This window comes from Hemitrygon akajei, chromosome 30, assembly GCF_048418815.1.
Source record: "Hemitrygon akajei chromosome 30, sHemAka1.3, whole genome shotgun sequence".
Taxonomy (NCBI): domain Eukaryota; kingdom Metazoa; phylum Chordata; class Chondrichthyes; order Myliobatiformes; family Dasyatidae; genus Hemitrygon; species Hemitrygon akajei.
Window position 1 is genome coordinate 33979036 of NC_133153.1, and position 22989 is coordinate 34002024.

Consider the following 22989-nt stretch of genomic DNA (forward strand, 5'->3'; position numbering starts at 1 on the left):
GAGGATCAGCCAATCACATAATGAAGAATCTTCTTCGGTGAAGAGGGCGGGGTGGAAATGTGATTGGCGTGGAATCTGACCTATGCTGGCCGGTTGTAGGCGGGGTACCATGTTGATCGACATCCCTCTAGACCATTGACAGGTGGACATTGCGAGCTGCAGGAGATCAAACGACGAATTCTCTCGGCAGAGGTTCGGCAGAGGTGCGCCAGACGCTTGGTAACTATGGGGAACGTTGCGCCGGGGGCATCGCCGCGCCGGTCCCAGGCCTTGGGGTCCGTCATATGCTGTTGGCTCTTCGGGTTGGTGTTGCTGCTGGTGCCGCCGCCGTTGTCATCGCACAACCTCGATACCCTGCGTTCCAGCAAGAGTGCCAATTCATCCGAACCCAAGCACAATGGCACCGCCACATCCGTCACCACCGTCTTGGGTAGCGTGAGATCTCTGCTGCGACAGTTCCCGGCCCTCGAGGGCCTGGTGCTAGCGTCCTGCGCTGTGGCTTTACTGTTGGTCATCTGGCTGACGGTCAAGGTGTTCAGGTAACTTGGAGGGGAGGCTGTGTGTAAGTGGTAGAAGGGGGTTTGGGCCAATGGTGTGTCCACGGGAAGGTAGAGTGGTGGGATGGGTGAGATCACAGGGAAGTGGTGGGAAGTCTAATGGTGGGATCACAGAGCGTTAAAGGTTGGTCTTTTGGTGGGACCACGGAGTCATGGGGTTTGATCTAATCGTGGGAAAACAGAGCGTTGAGGGTTGGTCTTTTTGGTGGGACCACGGAGAAATGGGGATTGGTCCAATGGTGGAATAATGGGGAGGAGAGCGAGTGGGGAGATACTATGGTGAAGAGGCAAGTATCACCACCACAAGTCATAGTGTGACTTCTTCCCAGTAAACATTTAAACAAAGAAGTTTATAATTTTAACCACATTAGAATTGTTAATAATATTACAATAGATTAAAAGACATGACCTGATGTGTCATCTGTTCAGAAGGATTCTATTTTCGATCTGAAAATGGTAGCAGTAAGTTGTATACTGAAAGGTTTAGACTAGGTCAGTGTTAGTCATAACTCTTTCCCTGGTTATGGAGTACTTTTAGCTGGGTGTGGTGGTGTAAATACATTTAAATTACCAGATGAGTGACCTGGAGGCGTGTACAGAAGATCCAGACACTCCAGTTCAAATCCTACCAAAACGGCAGCTGGAAATGCCACCGAACATTAGCCTGGCATTCATCTCCAAAAATAAATATTTATATTAAAAGGAATGTTGTGCTCTTATCTCAATTGGCCATCAGCAGCAGAGATTTGTATAGATTTAGATACAATTTCACTGCTATAATGCTTTCCTGAACTCATCCCTAAGTATTGCTTTATTTATGCACCAGCAACTTAGTCCCACTTACCTCTTGCTATTGCCATGTTGGCACCTGTGTTTCAAACTGGATGTCCAACATATGCCAATTAATCATTGTTGAAAGTAAGACTCATTGTATGTCAGTTCAACATATTTTACCAGTACTTTGCCAAGGAATTTGACACTCCTTAACTCTTCTCTTCCTCCCTATTCATATATATGATAGGTTGTCGCTCCAGATTCCAGCAGCTACAGGCTCATGTCACTATTTAACTTGTGTTGTCTTCTCTCTATTATGTTGTTGACTTACACAGTGTATCACCCATTAAAAATCATGAAAAGTAAGAGATCTGTTTATAGCACGATCGATGCCTGTTGCAATTTAAGCATTTAAATTAGCCATCTAAATATACATTTGAACCATCAAGTTCATAATTCTGTGAGTCACAACATTTGAAGAGGAGGAAGCAAATTTACCAGCACTGCAGGAGGAAATTCTTATCAGTTGACACAGCCAACCTTTTTTAAAAAAGGTAAACTGCCAACTTGTTTAAAACAAATTCAAGTTATATCATACACAAAATGCTGGTAGAACACAGCAGGCTAGGCAGCATCTATAGGGAGAAGCGATGTTGATGTTTCGGGCCGAGACCCTTCGTCAGGACTCTGTGAAGGGTCTCGGCCTGAAACGTCGACATTGCTTCTCCCTATAGATGCTGCCTAGCCTGCTGTGTTCTACCAGCATTTTGTGTGTGTTGTTGTTTGGATTTCCAGCATCTGCAGATTTTCTCGTGTTTGCTCAAGTTATATCATACCTTAGTCAGGGAAATTAGAGGTGACACTTGGGAGACATTTAGGAACTTGTATAATATTGGCAAATTTTTTAAATTGCTGAATTGCAAAGAATTTTCTCACCCTGCCATAAACTTGTTCTTGTACCATGTCTCTACATGGTACAGTTGGAGACATAAAGATTTTTACTCATGTCTGTGAAGGATGTAAGAAATAAAGTCAATTCAATTCAATATCCAAGCTATGCAACCAACTGGACCAAGCTCATTTCAGATCTATCTTGGCATAGAGTCTGTTCAGTTAACTATCTAATTAGCGATACAACAGAGTGTACGCCTTTCCAGCCCTTTAAGCTATGCTGCTCCGGCAACCTCACAACCCCAATTACTTCTAACTTAATCACAGGACAATTTACAATGACCAATTAACCTACCAGGCATGTCTTTGGAGAAACTGGAGCACCCAGGGAAAACCCACGCATTTCTGGGTAATGCCAAATGTGGATTTGCAAAAAAAAAGGTTATTTGCATTCAAGAAAGCTGAGCCAAATGAACATCTGAAGTAAAGTTAGAATTTTTTTTTAGTTCAGTAACTAGAGAGTAAATAATTATTTTTGGTGCTGGGATTTCTGAATGAAAGTTGAAACTATAAGGAAGGAACAGCCAAATTTTGAATCACTAATAGTGCCAGTCATTCTGAGACAGGATGTGTGTTTGCATGGTGTGGTCTCCCGTCATTGTAAACAGTTGCTCTCATGCTAGAGTTTCATAGCTTTTTTTTGGTAGGAGAAAGAAGCAAATCTTTAGCTGCAGCTTTATGAATAAACCATTGCCCTTGTTCTCAGGTCTAGAAGAAGACTTGGGAAAACAAGGAAATATGACATTATTACAACACCAGCAGAAAAAGTAGAAATGACACCACTTAATGAAGACAATGACGATGATGAAGATGCAACAGTGTTTGACGTGAAATACAGCAGGTATGACTTGGAGTTTTTAAGACATCTGTCACATCTACAAAGCTAATTTTCTGTGATAATGTTATTATTTAAGATCATTTTTACTTGATTAATATTTTGTAAACCAGTTCAATTCTGAGAAGCATGATTTAAATCTTTCCTAAATGTTTTAAAGAAGATATAATAGTGATTTACCAAGGTAATTGAAGGGAAGAGGGACCTTAGTTATATGGATAGATTGCAGAAGCAGAGGTTATTTTGCTAGTATTGTGGGGGTATATTCTGAAATTAGGGTATATAACAAATAGTAATTTCAGAAACCAATCTTTAGATCTGCACATGCATTGTAGATTAAATTTAAAATATAGCTCTGGACAGGAGTCTCCTGGAGTTGTAGACACAGGTTAATTGAAAACTAGACATTGCTGATTACCATTTATTTTGGGTGTCTGGAGTGTGGGTACAAAGAAGGAGGTGTGAAAATAATATGGAATTCAAAGGAAGCATTGTAGATACATTCTAACTATAGAATTGTCCTTTGATCTTTAACATATAAAATGTCATGTAATATTGGATCTAACAAGCCTCTTCCTCCTGAGAATGTGTCAATTTGTAGAATATAAAAGACTACCTTTTTATCTACCAGCTGCATCCCTCCAGTGACTTCGTTCATGTTACAACAATATAAAGAAAGTTCCAAGGGGTATGATAGAAGTAGTTAAAATCATGAATGCTATAGTAATAGTTTCCATAGCAGCTGGGTGAAGAACAAGAGGATGTGAAATAAAAGCCATTGGCAAAAGAATTAAATGCGATGGGACAATAAACCATTGAATGCTTAAAGTCTGGCATTCACAGTGAATGGTGATTGTGAAGTTACATTTGAAAAAGAGCAGGTTAGGTATCTGAAAGGCAAGGATTTCCTGTTCTTTGGACAGAGGGTTTGAGAGTTTCTTTTACAAACAGCCACAATGAATACATTGGGCCAGTGGATGCCCCCTGTGCTATATTCTTCCATCACTAGAAACCTGCCTTTGAATAGTTTGATTACTCACACAACTGACTCTACAACAGCTCAGTTGCATTGCTGAGGTCCTATGTTCCAGAAACAACTACATTTCTAGCTGTCCCAGAGAACTACAACACTCATAGAATATAAAATGTATGACACAGGAACAGGCCCTTTAGCATGCTAAATCCAGGCTAAACAGAGTGCCAATTTAAATTAAATCTCTTCTGCCAATATATGTTCCATATCCCACCCCCTCTATTCCTGACTCATTCTTGTGTCTATTTAACAGATATCTGGAAAAAAATAAACTTTCCGGGTACAGTTTATTCTCAAAGAGCTGCACCAACTATGTTTTGCCTAATACCACCTCACCAAATACTTGCTCTTTGATTCCTTTTTATGGGACTGTGCTTGCATCCCTCCACTATATCTCAATATAGTCTAATCCAAGCAAAAAAAAAACAACTAAATAAGAAAAGTGAGAAACAGAAATGCTTAGTAATAATAATAATAATATGAAAAATAAAACAGGGTTTTATTCTATGTACAACTCCTGAAGTAGCATCAAGATCTGGGAAACTGAGGTTTCAATAAGTAACATGAACATTTTCACCAGCTGATGACCATCTCTAATGACAAAGTCTGAAACACAGTAGCAGATTAACTGATTTGCCATCCTTGGTATTGACATTCTTTGCGTTATTGACAGTGGCACATCAGAAGTTGGGTATCACATGGCAAGTAACTTGCCTACTCAATCTTCACACACCTTTTAACTGCTTCCAAGGTGCATGGCACATGACATGAAACATCGGTGGGTGACTAGATGAGTGTGGCTCTTGCAGCACTTGAGATGGATGAAGCCAGCCAAGATGGAGCTTATTTGACTGCATGCTATCCCCTGGGCAAGCTGTGCATTAGTGAATTTGTCTTGAAAAACACACTGTAGCATTTCGTTAAGGCCACTTCATCAGCGCGTTCCTTACCTCTGACTGACCTTGTCTTCCTTTTCTACAGATAGAGCTAAAAGCATTTATCCTGACCTTGCACGTTTTAAGTCCACATTGTAAACAGAAACTATTTCAAAGTGATCATGTGAGAGAATTCTTTATTTGGTATTGTATATTATTAGGCTTAATCCTCTCTCATTTCACAAAAGAAGCAGCTTAGAATCAGAATGACATTTATATCACTGACATGCTCAGAGTGGCCACATTTTAGTGTATCTGCTGTACCTAATGAAGTGGCAACTGAGTGTATGTTTGTGATCTTCAACTTCTGTAGCCCATCCACTTTAAGGTTTTCAGAGATGTTCTGTTATACACTACTGTTGTAATATGTGGTTATTTGAGTTTTTGTTACCTTCCTGTTAGCTTGAACCAGTCTGTCCATTCTCCTCTGATCTCTTGCAAGGCACAGAACTGACACTCCCAGGATGCTTTTTGCTTTATGCACCATTCTCTATAAATTCTAGAGACTGTTGTTTGTGAAAACCCCAGGGGATCTGGGCTTCTGAGATGCATGAAGCACCCCATCTGGCACCAACAATCATTCCATGGTCAAAGTCACTTAGATCACATTTCTTCCCTGTTCTGATGTTTGGGTTGAACAATCACTGAACCTTCTGACCATGTCTGCATGCTTTTATGCATGGAGTTGCTGCTACATGATTAGCTGATTAGATAATTGCATTAATGAGCAGGTGTATAGGTGTAACTAACAAAGTAGCCTCTTAGTGTAGATTATGACATGCAATTTGTTGTTTTGCAGCAGCAGTACAGTTTACAATAAAAATATTATCATAGGTTACAATAATAAATAGTGCAAAAAGGGAGCAACATAGGGAGGTAGTGTTCATGGACTGTTCAGAAATCTGATGGCAGAGTTCTGACTATATAAGAAAATGTTTCAAACGTATAATGAACATAGTACCTATAGATGGCTTTGACAAATCTAAAAGGAATTTGGATAGATTTTTAGTGAAAGAAGCAATGAGCAATGGAAAGATATGTTGTGACATATTTTAATTTGCAGTTTGACCTGATAAATTACAACTGGTTTGAATAGTCCTGTACATTCAAGTCTATTTAGTTTTCATTTCCCTTTGTATCAGCTGTAAAATATTGTCCATATAGTGACATGATAGCTTTTAATCTTATCATTCTGACCAGCACTTATTCAAATCTAAAAGAATACAAAGGAACTGGATAGCCTCTCTGTTCAAATTTAAATTTAAATTTTAAAAAAAGTTTAAATTACTATAGAGGCACATGTGAGTAAATCTATAGAGCCATATTTGAGTAAATAAAATAACTTAGCAGATTTATTCCTAATGCCTTCTTAAATACTTACAAACATCAGTGTTAAAACATCAATTCCAGTGTAATGTGATACCATCTGGATTGGAACTAAATGGTTTTTATTAGGGCTGCCTTTGGACTTCTGCAGCTAATGGTTTCTTCATTCAATTCAACTACAGTATCTGAATTATAGTTGATAATTTACTGGTTAATGACTATTCTGAAACCAGATGCTGTCAATTTGCTGAATGATTCTCTCTTCTATTATTTATATGCAAGAGCATGATAAACTTATTGTATCCCATTGAAAACATTCTATTTTAGTAAATTTAGCACCTTGAGATATTAAAATATTCTAATCTGTAGAAGAGATTCGGGCATCAACGTTAAATCATTCACATAGGCAGTTAGAGAACAGACTTGATCATTTAAAAATTTCAGAACATAGTGTATTTAATGGCAATGAAGTTGATTCCAAATTCCTGCAAAAGCCTGCTGAATAATTCGCGGAACGTGCATGCTGTTTTTTTCAAACAGAAAAGGTATTTTGTTTGTAGAGAAAAATTAGGCAAGATGCAAAACAAAACACCAGCTCTCTAGAACGATCAAATATAGTTGATGAAACTATGTTTTGCGTAACATATTCTGGGAGTGTTTTCAATGTAGTGGACACCTTTAAAACTGAAACTGGAATGTGTTCAAGTGTTATAAATCTCACCTTGCAGGCTACTCCCACTTTAGACTACTGAATAATTTCTGGGAGTTTTCCTTCATAGTTCACAACACAATGGGGAGTTAGGTTTTATATTAATTGAGTCATACTCTCCCTGCGCATAAATATTTACTTAAATTCCTCTTTTTGTCTATATATGCTACCATTTTTTAAAAAACTGAGAAAAAATCTTGTTTTTTATCATTTGACATTATTGTTAAGCTAGTTGTCATGATTTTGCACTTTTTTTGTCTGACTCTCACTTTGAACAAATGTACTTTGGATATGGCCATGTTGATTAACTGGCATGATGACAGCAAAAGTTGTTTAAGGAATTGTTCTGTATTAAATGTTAAATAGGAGGAAGTTCATGAATAATTAAAAAGTGTGCACCAAAATATTTAGCAGCGAGAGGTTCAAATTTCCTGTAAGCATTCAACTGTCAATGTGTTGAACTATAAAGAATAATCACCATTTCCTGATTTATACACAGTAGCCACTTTATTGATTCTACCTATACACTTACTTGTTAATGTAAATATCTAATCAGCTAATCATGTGGCAGCAACTCGATGCATAAAAGCATGGCAACATTCTCAAGTGGTTTGGCTGTTGTTCAGATCAAACATCAGAATGCAGAAGAAATGTGAACTAAGTGACTTTGATTATGGAATGATTGTTGGTGCCACAAGGGGTGTTTTGAGTATCTGAGAAACTGCTGACCTCCTGGGATTTACATGCAGAACAGTCTCTACAGTTTACAGAGAATGGTGCGAAATACAAAAATCATCCAATGAGCGGCAGTTCTGTAGGTGAAAATGCTTTGATAATGAGAGAGATCAGAGGAGAATGGCCAGAATGGTTGAAGGTGACATTAACTCAAATAACCACGCGTTACACCAGTGGAATGCAGAAGGACATCTCTGAATGCTCAGCCCATCAAACCTTGAAGTGGATGGGTTACAGCAGAAAAGCAGAGGCCATACACTCAATAGCCACTTTATTAGGTGCAGGAGGTATGTAATAAAGTGCACTGAGTGTATTTAAACTGCACTTCAATCATCTTCATCTTTTTTGCAACCTGCTGAGAACACTGGAAAAAGTAAAATCTAGGGTTCCTTATAATACTAACACAAACGTTGAAAACTTGTTAAACCCTGCTACTGATGTCTCAAACCTAGCTGGCAATATATAAAATTTCCCTGTTCTCTGTGAGCACTAAAGGCATGATAGGCTTATTCTAATTATCATTTAGTCTAATCAAAGTAACATCATTCTTCATTTCATAACTTTCTAATAACTTTCTCATTGCTGCCTAGTTTTGGTTTCCCCTGGATCACTGGACTGTAGACCTCTTGAGATTAGAGGTCGTGTGAGTAACTGCCTATGATATTTAAACAGTCATTGAATAGGTATGGCATCAACAAGCCTTGATGAAACTGAAGTCAATAACTGCAGGGTTTGGAGTCATACCTTGCACAAAAGATGGAGCTTGTGTTAGAAACGAGTCAACTCAGCTCTAGGAACTCCTTGTCGCTGTGTCCTAGGCCCAGCCTGAGTTCCTTTGATCTTCAACCATCTATTGCACAGTTCAATGCCATTCACAAGTCCCCTGAAAATGAGGCAGCCTACGCCTGCTTGAAGCAATGGCAAAAATACACTTGGTCATGAGCTGATGAGTAACAAATAATACTGAACCATTTATAGTAAACAGTGTTCTTCTCCAGCACAGGAGAGTACCCACCTGTCCTTTGCATTACTATCACTGCGTTCCGCCCCCTCCACCTTCAATAGCCTAAAGATAAGATTAGCTTTATTTGTCACATATACAATTGGATATCAAAACATAAATTGATATGAATTGTTTGCATCCATGACTGACACAGTCCGAGGATGTGCTGGGGGCAGCCCACAAGTGATGCCATGCTTCCGTCGTCAACGTTCAATAGGTTCAATTTGTTGTCAGAGAAATGTATACAATATCCATCGTGAAATTCTTCACAAACATCCACAAGAACAGAGGAGTGTCCCAAAGAATGAATGACAGTTAAATGTTAGAACCCCAAAGCCCCCCCAGCTCCCTCCTCCCATGCATAAGCAAGTGACAACCCCCCCACCAGCAAAAAAGCATCTACACTCTCCACCGAGCACTCAAGCGTGCAGCAAAGCATTAATAAAGACAGAGACTTGCAGTACCCCAAAGACTATTCATTGAAGAAGTTTGGTATGACCCCCCCCAAAAAAATTCTAAGAACTTTCTGGTATGGGAACTGTACTTTTCTCAATCGCAGGACCCTGCAGAGAGTGGTGTGGACAGCCTAGCCCATCTGTAGATGTGAACTTCCCACTTTTCAGGACATTTACAAAGACAGGTGTGTAAAAAGGGCCCAAAGAATCATTGGAGACCCAAGTCACCCCAACCACAAACTGTTCCAGCTGCTACCATCTGGAAAACGGTGCCGCAGCATAAAAGCCAGGACCAGCAGGCTCCGGGACAGCTTCTTCCACCAGGCCATCATACTGCTTAATTCATACTGATGCTACTTTATTTCTATGTTATATTGACTATCCTGTTGTACATAATATTTATTATAAATTACTATAATTGAACATTTGAATGGAGAGATAACAAAGATTTTTACTCCTCATGTATTTGAAGGATGTATTTAATAAAGTCAATTCAATTCAGCACCCAGTAATTCGACATTCTGCAGGTAATCTTTCTCTCTCAAAAGGGAGAAACATAACTTCACAGCGAGAGGGGAAACATAACAAAACAACTTGCTGATTTATGGCGTTAAAGGTCTTTTTCCAAGCTCTGTGGCCAAAGATCTAGGGTTTCTGGGCACATAGCCAGCAGCCAGCTCACTGCTTATGATCTTCCGTCTCCCATGACACACCAGTTTCCTGCAATGGCACCAACCTTGAATCCACCCGCCTCCAAAGCCACGAAAATCTGGCACCCTGAAGGCGTGCCCTTGGCATATTGACAAACAGCTGGTCATGAGGCACTGAAAGCGGGTCCCATTCTCGCAAAGTACTGAAATCAGTGTGTAACTCCAGGTCAGAGTCTTCAAAAGAACCCTGAAAAGGAAAAAAATGCGAGATATTAAAGATAGAAATAGAGCTATTTCCGAAGATGCAAGCAAAGGAGTTGCCGTTAGGCGCCATCATCTTAAGCTCTGCTCTCGAGGTTCATACCTACAACTTACCAACCCTAATCCATATGTCTTTGGAATGTGGGAGGAAACTAGACCATCTGAAGGAGGCACACAGCATTAAGGACAAAATTTACAGACTCCCTACATACACCAGTAGTATTTGATTCCCAATCTTCTGATCAATGGTGCTGTATGACAGAAGGTTACATTGGAAGTTGCATATCTTGCAAAGTCTGATGCACCTCTTGACACTCCAGAGTCTTGTGCCTGGTAGAAAGCAGAAAGTTAAATTTATTCTTGCCATTAGTTGCTAAGTCTTTATTGTCATCATGAGGAATTTCTAAATTCCTGCAAAGCGCCACCACTATCTCTCCCCATGTCTAGCCCTTGAAACCTGCCTTATGCATCTGATTGAACAGCCAAATTGGTGTGGTCTTTCATTGATTGTATTACAGTATAGTTATTATTCTATTTTGGATTTATTGAGTGTACCCAGTAGAAAGTGAATCTCAGGTTTGTATACGATGACATATATGTACTTTAAATTTACTTTGAGCTTTGAAATGTTGATCACCTGCTTAGTTCATGTTTTTATAGTTTAGTGTCGGATACTGTGATCAATCACTTGGAAGTTTTATTGTCATACACTTTATATGTAAAACACTCAATTGGTAGTTCAGTAATTGTCGTCGGACTGGAAAATATGGTTACTACTGACATCTGTGCAAGGATCTTTTTAGTTTAATATATAAGCAAATACTTGGAAGCTACTAACACACAGAGTTTGCATACTTACAGCTGATACAAAGCTAGTGGATCCAAACAGACTGAGCTAATCTTCCAAAGAATTTGAATACATTAGCTAGAAATTAAGCAGAAAGCTGGCAGCTTAGATTCAATGTAGTCAATTGCATGAGGCTTTTAAAGCAATTTGTTTACTTATTATTACTATTGTTGAGGTTTTCTTGTATTTGCATAGTTTGTTGCACACTGGTTATCTGTCAGTCCTCATGCAGTTTTTCATTGATTCCATTGTTTCTTTTTATCTACTGTGAGTGTCCACAAGAAAGTGGTACGGTACAGTACCACTGACCTTGGTTCATTTCTCACCGTTGCCTTAAACCTTCTCCCTGTGACTGTGTGGGTTTCCTCTGGACGCTTCACTTTCCTCCCACAGTCCAAAGACATACTGTTTGGTAGGTTAATTGGTCATTGTAAATTGTCCTGTGATTTATCTATATATAGATATAGATATATATATATATATACACACACACACACACACACACACACACACACACACACACACACACACACACACACACACACACACACACACACACACACACACACACACACAAGAAAAATTTAGTGAATCCTTTGCAATTAACTGGTTTTCTGCATTAATTACTCATAAAATGTTGCTGATCTTCATCTATGTTACAATAATAGACAAATACAATCTGTCTAAACTAATAACACACAAACAATTGTACTTTTCATGTCTTTATTAAACACATTATTTAATCATTCACAGTCCAGGCTGAAAAAATATGTTAACCTTTGTATTTAGTAACTGGTAGAACCTCCTTTAGCAGCAATAACCTTCACTAAGTGTTTCCTGTAGCTGCTGATCAGACTTGCATAATAACAAATAGGAATTTTAGACCATTCCTCCATACAAAATTGTTTCAGTTCATCAATATTTCTGGGATACCTTGCATGACCAGTTCTCTTCAGGTCATGCCACAGCATCTCAATTGAGTTAAGGTCTGGAGTCTTGACCATTCCAAAACACAAATTTTCTTTTTAAACTGTCAACGTTTCGGGTTGAGACCCTTTGTCAGGCCAGATGCTACCCGACCTGCTGAGTTCATCCAGCTTTTTTGACCACAGCAACTGCAGTGTACTTTGTGTTTTCTTTTTAAACTATTCTGTTGTTAATTTACTCTCATATTTCAGATCATTGTCCTGTTGCATCATCCAACTTCTATTAAACTTCAGGTCATGGACTGCTACCCTGACATTGTCTTGTAAAATGCTTTGATACAATTTTGATTTCATTGTTCTCTCAACGATTGCAAGCTGTCCAGGCCCTAAGGCAGCAAAGCAGCCACAAAACCATGGTGCTCCTTCCACCATGCTTCAGAGTTGAGGTGAGGTTTTGGTGTTGGTATGCAGTGCTCTTTTTCCTCCAAACATAGCAGTGCATATTTCTGCCAAGAAGTTCATCTGTTCTCTCAGGCTGACCCATCCGGATAGGATTGAAAAATCTAGAGGAAGGAAATATTTTTATTCTCCTGTCAGTGAACAGCCATCGGAAGGATCTGGTTTCAAGACCCATTGGAGAGACTTAAGCACAATAATTTTGACTGGCACTCCAGTGCAGCATTGAGAGAGTGCCACATGAGGTGTCAGCAATCAAGTGAGAAGTTAAACTGTGTCTACTCCTTTGAAGTTCAAAGTGAATTTATTATCAAAATACATGTCACCACATACTACCTTGTATGTCATTTTCTTACAGGCATTCACAGGAAGGAATACAAAAGAATTTATGAAAAACTATAAATAACAAAGACTGATAAACAACCAAAGTGCAACACCTCTATGGACTCTGTCAATACTTCCTGCTCATTCAGTAAAGCAACCTACATAATCAAAGACACCACCCACTCTGGTCATTCCCTCTTCTCCCCTTTCCCATTGGGTAGGAGATACAAAAGTCCCATACATCCCATTGTTATTATACTCTTGAATGGACTTCTTGTACGATAAGGTGGATTCTTGGCCTTAGAATCTATCTTGAAATGATCTTGCATTTTATTTTATCATTTACCAAGCTTGGGCATCATGGTAGTGTAGTGGTTAGCGTGACACTATTACAGCATTCTGGAGTTCGGAGTTTATTTCCGGCACCATTCTACCCACGGATGCGTGGGTTTTCCCTGGGTGCTTCCTTTTCTTCCCACAGTCCAAAGACATACTGGGTAGGTTAATTGGTCATTGTAAATTGTCCCATGATTTGGATAGGGTTCATCGGGTTTGTCGGGGGTTGCTGGGGAGACATGGCCTGAAGAACTGGAAGGACTTACTCTGCACTGTATTGCTAAAATAAAAAATTAAAATAAAAAAAAAAGCTATTTCACTTGGTCCAGAAGAATAGAACCAGATCTATCCTGAAAAGTGTGAGTGCATTGAAAACCAAGAGAACAAACAGTTTCAGTGAGTGAATGGTCAATCTATGGAACTGAGTTTCAAGGAAAGCGTGGAAGATGATGTTATTGATTTAAATTCCATTATATTTCTGAGGATCATAATTTGCATTTGACTACAGGTGTAATTCTAATTGTATTAATATGGTAAGTGTAGGATGTGTGGAAGGAAAAGTTAACCAGTTACATCCTATTTAACATGTTACATACAATATACAACTAAACTGAATTTACATCATCAACAAAACTTAAACTCATATTTTAAAAATATTTAGTCATCTTACCAGATTATTATTGATGTCGCTAGCTGATGTATAGTTACAAACTTTAATTACATAATAAGCCAAAAAATACAGCTTAAGTATTATGACATGGTTCTTTTTTTGGAATAGAAAGTAGCCAAATATTCAAATCCAGGTAATCATAGTTACAGTTTATCAGGATGTAGAGTGGATTCCAGATTATTGGGCCATTAGTTTACTGGGACAGTCGCTTATTTGGAACAGCTGTTACAGAACAAATACTAATCAAGAAAATATCTCGGATTCCCTTTGTTTATTTGGGACACTGTGCCATTTAATTGGGACAGGACTCTTGCCAAACAATTTCTAACTAGCATCAGTTGTGTTCATTTGGTGAGGTCATTAGATGCTGCACTGTACTTGGAGCAAACAATTTAGAGTCAGTTGGGTGTACTTGTGTTCAAAAAACAGTGATTTTTTTGTCTCTGATAGTTAGTGAGAAATAAGCAGTAAGACAATTCAGAACTGTTTTGCTTACTGTGGTTTCAGGCATTCACAATTGAAACAGCCCAGATTTCACTACTTCAACAAGTTAGGCACTACGAAGATTACGAAAGTATCACCAGTCACCTTTGATGTGATTATGAAGATGAACATTTGGAGGCCGCAATTATCAACAGCATTGTTTGAAAGCAATCCATTATCCGTACTAGGTGTCTGTGCTGATTTTGTTCAATCAAAAGAATGTCAGTGTACACTGGATGAGTTTCTCCATTGATAACTATTAAGAACTATTTCACAGTTTGCTAGTACTGTAGTAGTATTGGTAGTCTTCTAATTTGTTCTATGTTTCATTTAAATACATAATTTGTTACTCAGTTAAACAGTAGTTTGTCTTTTTTTAACTATTTCCATGAAACCAGCTAATTGAGACAGCCATTTAATTGGACCAAAATGTACTGGTCCCAATGTGTCCCAATTAACCAGATAGCACTAAAGGAAGAGATAAGTCAGTGTAAGCTCCTGAAACAGAATGAAGTTTGTTTCTCTTTTGACTTTTCTTTCTTTTCTCCTCAGGTGAAGATTTGTGCTTAGTAACTTATATGGAAAGCCAAACACACTGTGCCACAATGATCATCTGGAAGAAAACTGGGATCCCTTTGTCATCTGTGTATTAACTTTTCATTCACTTAGTTGTGTATAGCAAACAGAAGTATATAGGAAATTAAATTGTCATCATCCAGTTTATCACCAGCACAATATTCATGTGTTTCCCATGGACTTCATAGAAGGGATTTTTAAAATCCAAGCTCAAGATTTTATGGTGTATGTTTTGAAATGCTATTATTGTATCTTATGGTAGTAATTTTGTATTTGTTCTCCGACCAAATGGTCTACCTGCACTACAATAATGAGGTGAAGTGGAATATAGATTAATGCTTAAAATTATTTCCTTGGATTAAGTTTAGGACTTATTCTTTGTTTTTAAAATAATATGTATTGCTATTAGGTTGTGATAGCTTTCAGAAACAAAAGAAATTCATCTATATTCATTTGAGCTGAGCCTACAATACAGAGTAGCTGCTGTGCATTTAAAATTCTGTCCCTTTAGCATGGTAGCATAGTGGTTAGCACAATGCTTTACAGTACAGTACTAGCAACTTGGGTTCATTTCCCACTGCTGCCTGTAAGGAGGTTATACATTCTTCCCCTGACCATGTGAGTTTCCTTCCGGTGCACCGGTTTCCTCCCACAGTCCAAGGACATACCAATTAGTTGGTTAATTGGTCATTGTAAATTGTCCCGTGATTGGGCCAGGGTTAAATAGGTGGGTTGCTGGATGGCACAGCTTGAAGGACCAATTCCGTGCTGTATCTCCAAATAAATTTTAAAAAGTGAAACTCTATTTTGAAAGTGGAATGCAATACACAGTCGATCGTGTATGTTTTGCACAAGTGAAACAGGATGGATTTTGATCCTGTAGTTTTGAAATGCGCCTGTAGTTGGATATGAAATGTGAAACATCACATCTCAGCAAGTTAACACTAACCCTTCAGTACCAACACCAACCCTTCTGACTATTCACAGACACAGTTGTGCTTATCTGTGTATGCACAATTTTGGCATTGTGAGCAAATCAACAGATAGGAATCAGTATGCATTTGCATTGCTATTGTGGATTAACATAAGCATAGAGCAGGACCTGGCCCTGAGGAACTAGCATTATATTTATAACTTGTTGAGTAAATATGTTAACTTGCTTTGGTTTTTATTAGACAATGAATTAGAGCTGCATAAATTGTTTACCAAAGGCATTTACCAGGTATTGAATGGTAGTGCACTGATAACCAACTGATTCAAGCTTTAACCAAACTAGGGTAAATGTATAGTAGGACTCCTGTTACAATTTAAGACTGACAATTTAAAAAAGACTGAATCGATGCAACAGGCACTTCAAGTAGATCTGATTTGCTCTAATCATAAGCATTTCATGTTCAAACAGTACATTGACAGAGTCCTTTATAACAAAAATCCTTGCCCAAGTCTGAAGTTAGATTAGGGTGGGTCTACCTGAACTTTTCTTCATAGAAGAACACTCATTCTTGTTACTGGTTTATATTGTAAATTGGTGGTACTATGTCATTAGTGGTTTTCAATAACTTTTCATGTTGTTGTGGTTTAGTTCAACATGCCTTATGTTGCTCTAGTCATAATGATCTTTGCAAGCTAAACCCATGATTGGATGAATGCAACCATAAAAGTCTTAGGCTAATCACTAAAGTCTGGAGAAAGGGTAGGACATTTTCACTATGCAACAAAATTGCTGTTGAGAATGTCCTGTTATGACTGAAGGTTGTTAGCTCAATGGATTGCTCTCGTGATAAGACAGCAACTGTAGAGATTACTGTGAAAAGAGAAGTATAACTGAAAGTAATTTTGTTAGCATATTTTAAAGGAAAACAACTTCTAGCACACATTGTCTAGGAATAGAAATTTGAATCCTCCCTCAACTTGTTTTTGCCTTGGTGAAGAAAGAAACACATGTTGGTATGAAACAAAATGTTTGAGCACCAACTTTCCATAAACAATGTCATACTTTGCATTGCTTGTTTTAACATGATGACGTAATACTAAAGAGTATAACCCAGAAAGGTAGACCAGTCCTGCTGGAAAGACGGACTGATAAAATCAGCTGGAATACCATTTCTACAGAAGCAGGAACTTGCCCTCACTGCCACTCCCTCAGGTATAAACGTAAACATTTTATTTACAGATTATTACAGGCTAAGAGCTTGTCCTTGAACTAATTAAGCTATCACATCCATTGAATTATTACTCTGTCAACCGTTGTAGCAATCTAATTTTCTTTACACCTCCATAGATAAAATGCTAAGTTGTTAAATGCTGAACTACTAAGTCAGCACAGCTAGAGAATGCCAATATTCAATTATGAGATTATGCCACCATGCTAAATATTCCCTAAAGTGCAGCCAAAGATAGGAAGGATGAGATCTGCAGTTAATCTATTTTCACCACAATTCAAGTGAGCAAATTTTTAAAAACTTTGCGTCCTCTACCAGACCTGCAATCTTAGCTATAGTGCTCATTGTAGTCTATTCTGACTCCACTTAAACAGTGTTTCAGCAAATGTCCCTTTTGTGATTGCTATGTATTTTCTGTGCCTGAGTGTTGACTGAGAACAGGATGGAAATACTTCCTGGCTCACAATTCAGCTACTGGAAGATGTACCAAGGGTGGGGACAGGATTCGATTCTTGGAAGTGTACTGATATAATGTCATCTGGAATTAGATAGAAACGTGGCCACTTGGGAGGAGATGGGAAAATGAGAATGCTTTTAGCATAGAGGTAACGTTTAAGCAAAGAAAGTGGAATCTCTTTAACTTGAACAATATGAGCATTGGATTGTGGTGAGCGGGTGGTGGGGGGGGGGGGGAATATTGGATTTAATCTGTGACATAAGAGTGTACAGAAAAATAGCCAGCAATTCTGGTCTCTCTAATAGTTACTCCTGACTGTAAAATTGTGGGAGATCAGATATATACACATTCATCTATCAGATCTTACCAATCATTATACACGACCAGGTTTAATTTCCTCGTTTAAGTGCCATTTTGTACTGAATATTGACAATCAGAACCTCTTTGATTATTGACATTTTAGTCAATGGGCTTTTATATCCTTTGTATACTAAATCTTTCAGGAGAACTTGGAAATGAACAGAAATCTTATGTGTTTGAAATGACAATAGATTCATTGTCAATCATGTTACTATTGCAAGTTTTATGTTTACATTTTTTTACAAATAGAAATATTTTGTCTAGATTTTATGCAATGTACAATTTTCTTTTGGATAATAGTAATGTTTGTATTCGGAGCAGAAGTTTGAAGTTGGTTAAGGGAACTGAATGTAGCATGCATAACTGTTGTTTAATTTCTTCCTTCATAATGCCTGAAGACAAAGTGAAATGAGCCTGGTGTTAATGAATGAGGACAATCCATGTTAGACCATTTATAAAACATAAAGACCTTTGAAAATTATTCACTTCTATTTTAGTGTGAAGGGTATAAGGATCTATTTTGTTGAGACACAGCTTTAAGAGTTAGGCTTAAAACTTAGATTTAAAATTTTAAAATTGAAATTAAGAACTTCAAATAAGTTAAGAGAAGTGTTACTCTTTTTGTAAAAGTTGCTGCACAAGTTGGTAGTAAGTGAGCAATTTAACAATTCACAGGTGAAATTATAAAAAGTTGTCTTGAGGAAGCACATCTTGTCACTACCCCATTGACACGTGTATGTCTAAATGACCCCCTCATACTTGCATTTTTATTGGCCAGTTTTATGCAACTTCCCTATAAGGTATCTTGCTCATCTTGGCAATTGTTCCAGTCAACTTAGGCATATATATCAGTAATGTTTTACAAACCATTGTGGATAATGGGTGCAGATTAAAACATTTTAAGCCATTAACTAGACTAAGAACTAATACTTTTACTAAAAGTAGAATATATGGTATTATTTCAGCTCATGGAATAGATCTGTAAATCAAGCAATCAAGGCAGCCTTTTGTAAAGGTAATCCATATACCTTTGTGATAGGCAAAATGGAATGAAACTGAATAATTTTACCCTTGTGTAAGGTAACTCTCTTTAATCACTGAAGGTTTTTTACTTGATTCCAGCTCTAGCTCTGTGCAGGAAATTGGCCAAGAATAATTGGAACTGGAATGAATGAATCTATTACTTTCCCAAAATCCGTCTTGGTGGTTGTGTGTCCCATGTATGCAGACAGCCACTAGGTGGCCTTTGTGGCACAGCTGTGTCAAAATGTATTCCAATCAGGATAGGTTCGGCCACATTAGCTAATTGTCTCATTGTCACATGTAAAACTCAGTAAGGTCAGCAAAGGAATGGGAGAAATCTATTTAAAACTGCGCTACAAGAACTTGTCTAAATATTTACTTACTGGTAGAGAAGGATATTCTTTGGTGGGAATTAGTTTTAAAAAATAGTAAAAAGCTGCAGATGCTGGAAATCTGAAATAAATACAGAAAATTATGATTAATCTCAGCAAGTCAGCCAGCATCTGTTGAAAGTAGAAAGCGAACATTTCAGATCTGGGATCCTTTATCAGACTGAGAAAGACAATAAGTTAATGAAGGTGACAGAGTGCCAAGGGTGAAACAATGGGACTTTTTTTTATTAAGTTAAAAATGTTGTGGCCATTAAGGGGAGTTAAACTGCTTTGTCTTAATTACATTATTTCAGCCTATTAATGAAGTTACAAGTTTAAAGTAAATTTGTTATCAAAGTACTTGCAGGCATTCACAGTAGAACAAAAGAAATACAACAGATTCAAAGAAAAACTCTACACTGCTGAGAACATGAGTTGTAAAATCCTTGAGGGTTATGGAATCTGTTCAGTGTTGAGGTGAGTGAAGTTATCCACTGGTTCAAAAGCCTTTATTGTTTCTCCTTCTCCTGACAAGCTGAGTTTTTCCAGCATTTTCTGCTTTATTTTCTGTCCCCAATTTGATGACTAGAACACGAGACAGTGGAAAGTTCTTTTCAGTAACCTGCTCCTGACTTTGACTCAAGGCATTAATCTCTCTGCTGTGCTGTCACTTGCAACGTCTTGCTTTACAAGTGGACAGTGTTGCACAATGTAAATATATCTTGAAGTGCTTGTTCCCCTCCCCCCTGATTTACCTAATTCTTTACTTACTGGCAATAAGAGGAGATTGAGACCAAGGTTTTGCTATACCTGAGTGGGGTGTGTATACTCAGTAGTTGAGTAGAGTCGCTGATGCATGCTTGTGTGCATTTCATTGAAAACGGCCATCTGTGAGAATTCTAAAGTGTCAAGGTATGATAAGCAGATATTTTTGAGATCTGAGCTAAATTTACAGAAACTATAATCCCATAATTTGAGTAAAATAATGTGGGAGTTTTAAAATGTAGAATTATAAATATAATGTTAATAAGTAATTCAGAAGAAGTGTCGAGTAGTGAGGTTGTTGAGCATGGAGAAACTGTTGCCTATTAGCACGAGGAGAAGCAGCAACAGAAGACTTTGTTCATTGGGTAGGCTAGGGAAGTTAAGTAGGACTGGGCAGAGCACAGATCCATTAGATTGAATCAGACTCAGGTTTATTATCACTACTATGTCATGATAATTTGTTTTATGGCAGCATTATAGTGCAATACATTAAACAAACTATAAATTACAATAACAAATATATATAAAAATAAATTAGTCCAAAAAGCGAGCAAAAATAATGAGGTGGTGTTCATGGTTGGTTCATTGTCCGTTCAGAAATCTGATGGTGGAGGGGAAGAAGCTGTTCCTAAAATGTTGACTGTGTGTCTTTAAGATTGAATGTTGTTTCTCTTTTTCTAATTTAAAACAATTATCTGATTGGATTGTTTTTATCCTCTATGAAAGTAATTATAAAGAATCTACTCCAATTGCATTTGTCCTTACTACTGAAATGAACATATAGCACAGTGAGAAACTTCAGACGAGTAGCTGAGTAGAGTGCCACTCTGAATATATCAACTGGAGCATTCTACATCAGTTTCAATTCCTGATCTTAAATTCTAGTGTTCTATTCTCATTAACATTTCTGTTTGTTCTCAACATCTGCCATGGAAGTGAATTGCTTCCCACTTGTGGAAAGTAACTGATTCTAGAGATGCTGCAATATAAATAACGTTGAAGCTTTTCAGCACACTTAATCTATGTGCAACTGGGAGGAAAGGTCTTGGAGCATTATTTGCACTTAGATCTTGCTCTTACTTTTTGCATAGATGATGTTTTAGTAATTAATTTTCTCAGAGTATCCACAATTTATAATGCTGTTACAGTAATTTTCATTATCTTGATTATAGAACACTAGTTGTTGACTTGTAACTAAGTTATGATCCATTTGTTATGTATTACACTGGAGAATTATGTCAGAGCAAGTAGGTGCTTATTCTTTATGCTGTATTTGTCAGCTTGTTTTATGTAGTTTCTGGAATAATTTACACTGGATAATTTGGGTAGATTTTTAACGTATCTTTGAAATGAATCTAAAAGATATAAAAAAGAATCTGGAATATTAGCAAATCTGTGATTTGATTATCCTGGTTTTTATTGTAATTACTCTAACTCACTTACAATAAATATCTCTACCAGAGTGATTTTGCATTACTTCTGAGTTCTTGGATGCCCTGCTTAATTTGTTTAGCTGTAGGGTGTGTGCAAGTTTACATGTGTTCCTCTTTCCCAGTAGAAATCTCGGCACAGCTTAACATCATCAGAGAAGCTGCACTGCTCCCACCATGGAAATGTCAAATTGCCGGTTAAAGCAGGGGATCGATTACTTTCTTATTAGATTTTGCACATTCTCCAAAATAGTTGCTGTGAAGAGTAAGAATTTCAGGTCATATTCTGTACACACTGTCTGATATTAATTTGAAATGCGTCACTATCGATAAGTCATAATGATTGAAATAGTTTAAAAGCCATCTTCCAGAGCAACTTTCAAAGCATCAAAATATCCCCACCCTCTGTAATGATGAACTCTATTATAAGTATTAGATGTAGGGGAGATATTGGTCAGGACCTTGGATTATTCTGCTGCTTCTCTTCCGAAGCTTTTGGCATTTGGGGTGGCGTGGCAGCATAGCACTTTGCGCTAACGCTCTTACAGCATCAGTGATTGAAGTTCAACTCCCGCCGCCACCTGAAGAGTTTGTACATTCTCCCTGAGACCACATGGGTTTTATCCAGTTCCCTCCCGCACTCCCAAGCCTCATGGGTTAGGGATAGTATGTTATGGGCATGCTATGTTGGTGCCAGAAACATGGCATCACTTGCAGGCTGCCCCCAGCACATCCTCAGATTGTGTTGAGGCAAGTTATGTATTTTATGTTTACACGTGCCGTGACAAATACAGCTGATCTTTAAAATCCTTACCTTTTAGTGTATCCGCTCAACAAAGCAGATGGGATTCAGTTTTACATCTTATCCAAACAATGCCACCTGCAGTGTTGCAGACCTCCCCCAGTTTATAACAGCAGCATTGGACTAGGTTTTCGTTGATAAGATTTAGATGGGGACTGATTTCACAACCACCTCTAGTGAGATCAGACTGATCAAACTGAGTGACGCCCAATATTGTGGGAACATACGAAAACAATGAATCCTTTTGGTTCAGACATTTTACTGAAGGGCAAGTGTAGTCTTGGATTCTGTCAGGTGTTCTGAATGATTCATGAAACATTGACAATGAGCCAATGCAATAATGATTTATTGGAAAGTAAAAGACAGTGTTTCACATAAAAGATGTCTTCCACTCATAACTGCACCACTACGTGAGTCCAGATTCAGAACTCCATTGAAGAAAAACAGACACTCAGCAGGCTAAACAGCATCTGTGGTGCTTTTACTCTTTAGGTGTTATTAACTGTACTGTTAAATAGCCCAAAATGATAGAGGTGTATAAGGAGATACGAGGCATTGATGGAGTGGACAGCCAGCACCTTTTCCCCCAGGGTGAAGATGGCCAATAGGGCACAATTTTTCAGTGATTGGAGGAAAGCATAGAGGGGATGTCAGAGGTAAAAGCATTTTTTTCTACACAGAGAGCAGTGGATGTGTAGAACCCTTTGCCAGGGCTAGTGGTAGAGGTACAATAGGGACATTTAAGAAACTCTAAGGCACATGGATGATAGAGAAATA

The 22989-nt window shown here is 38.0% G+C and overlaps 1 protein-coding gene across 1 annotated transcript; it reads left to right on the forward strand.

Moving 5' to 3' along the window:
• Positions 1-200: 200 nt before the first annotated feature.
• Positions 201-21446, forward strand: fam174b (family with sequence similarity 174 member B). The gene is made up of 3 exons (XM_073032575.1): positions 201-539; positions 2989-3123; positions 14819-21446. Exons 1-3 carry the CDS (start codon positions 226-228, stop codon positions 14820-14822), a joined length of 453 nt encoding a protein of 150 aa, XP_072888676.1. The 5' UTR covers positions 201-225; the 3' UTR covers positions 14823-21446.
• The last annotated feature ends 1543 nt before the right edge of the window (positions 21447-22989 follow it).

Bases quoted from the DNA above. Each gene is read 5' to 3' on its own strand.
- fam174b (XM_073032575.1), top strand. From the start codon at position 226: ATGGGGAACGTTGCGCCGGGGGCATCGCCGCGCCGGTCCCAGGCCTTG. The intron at 540-2,988 runs GTAACTTGGAGG...CCTTGTTCTCAG, and splicing joins CTGACGGTCAAGGTGTTCAG to GTCTAGAAGAAGACTTGGGA.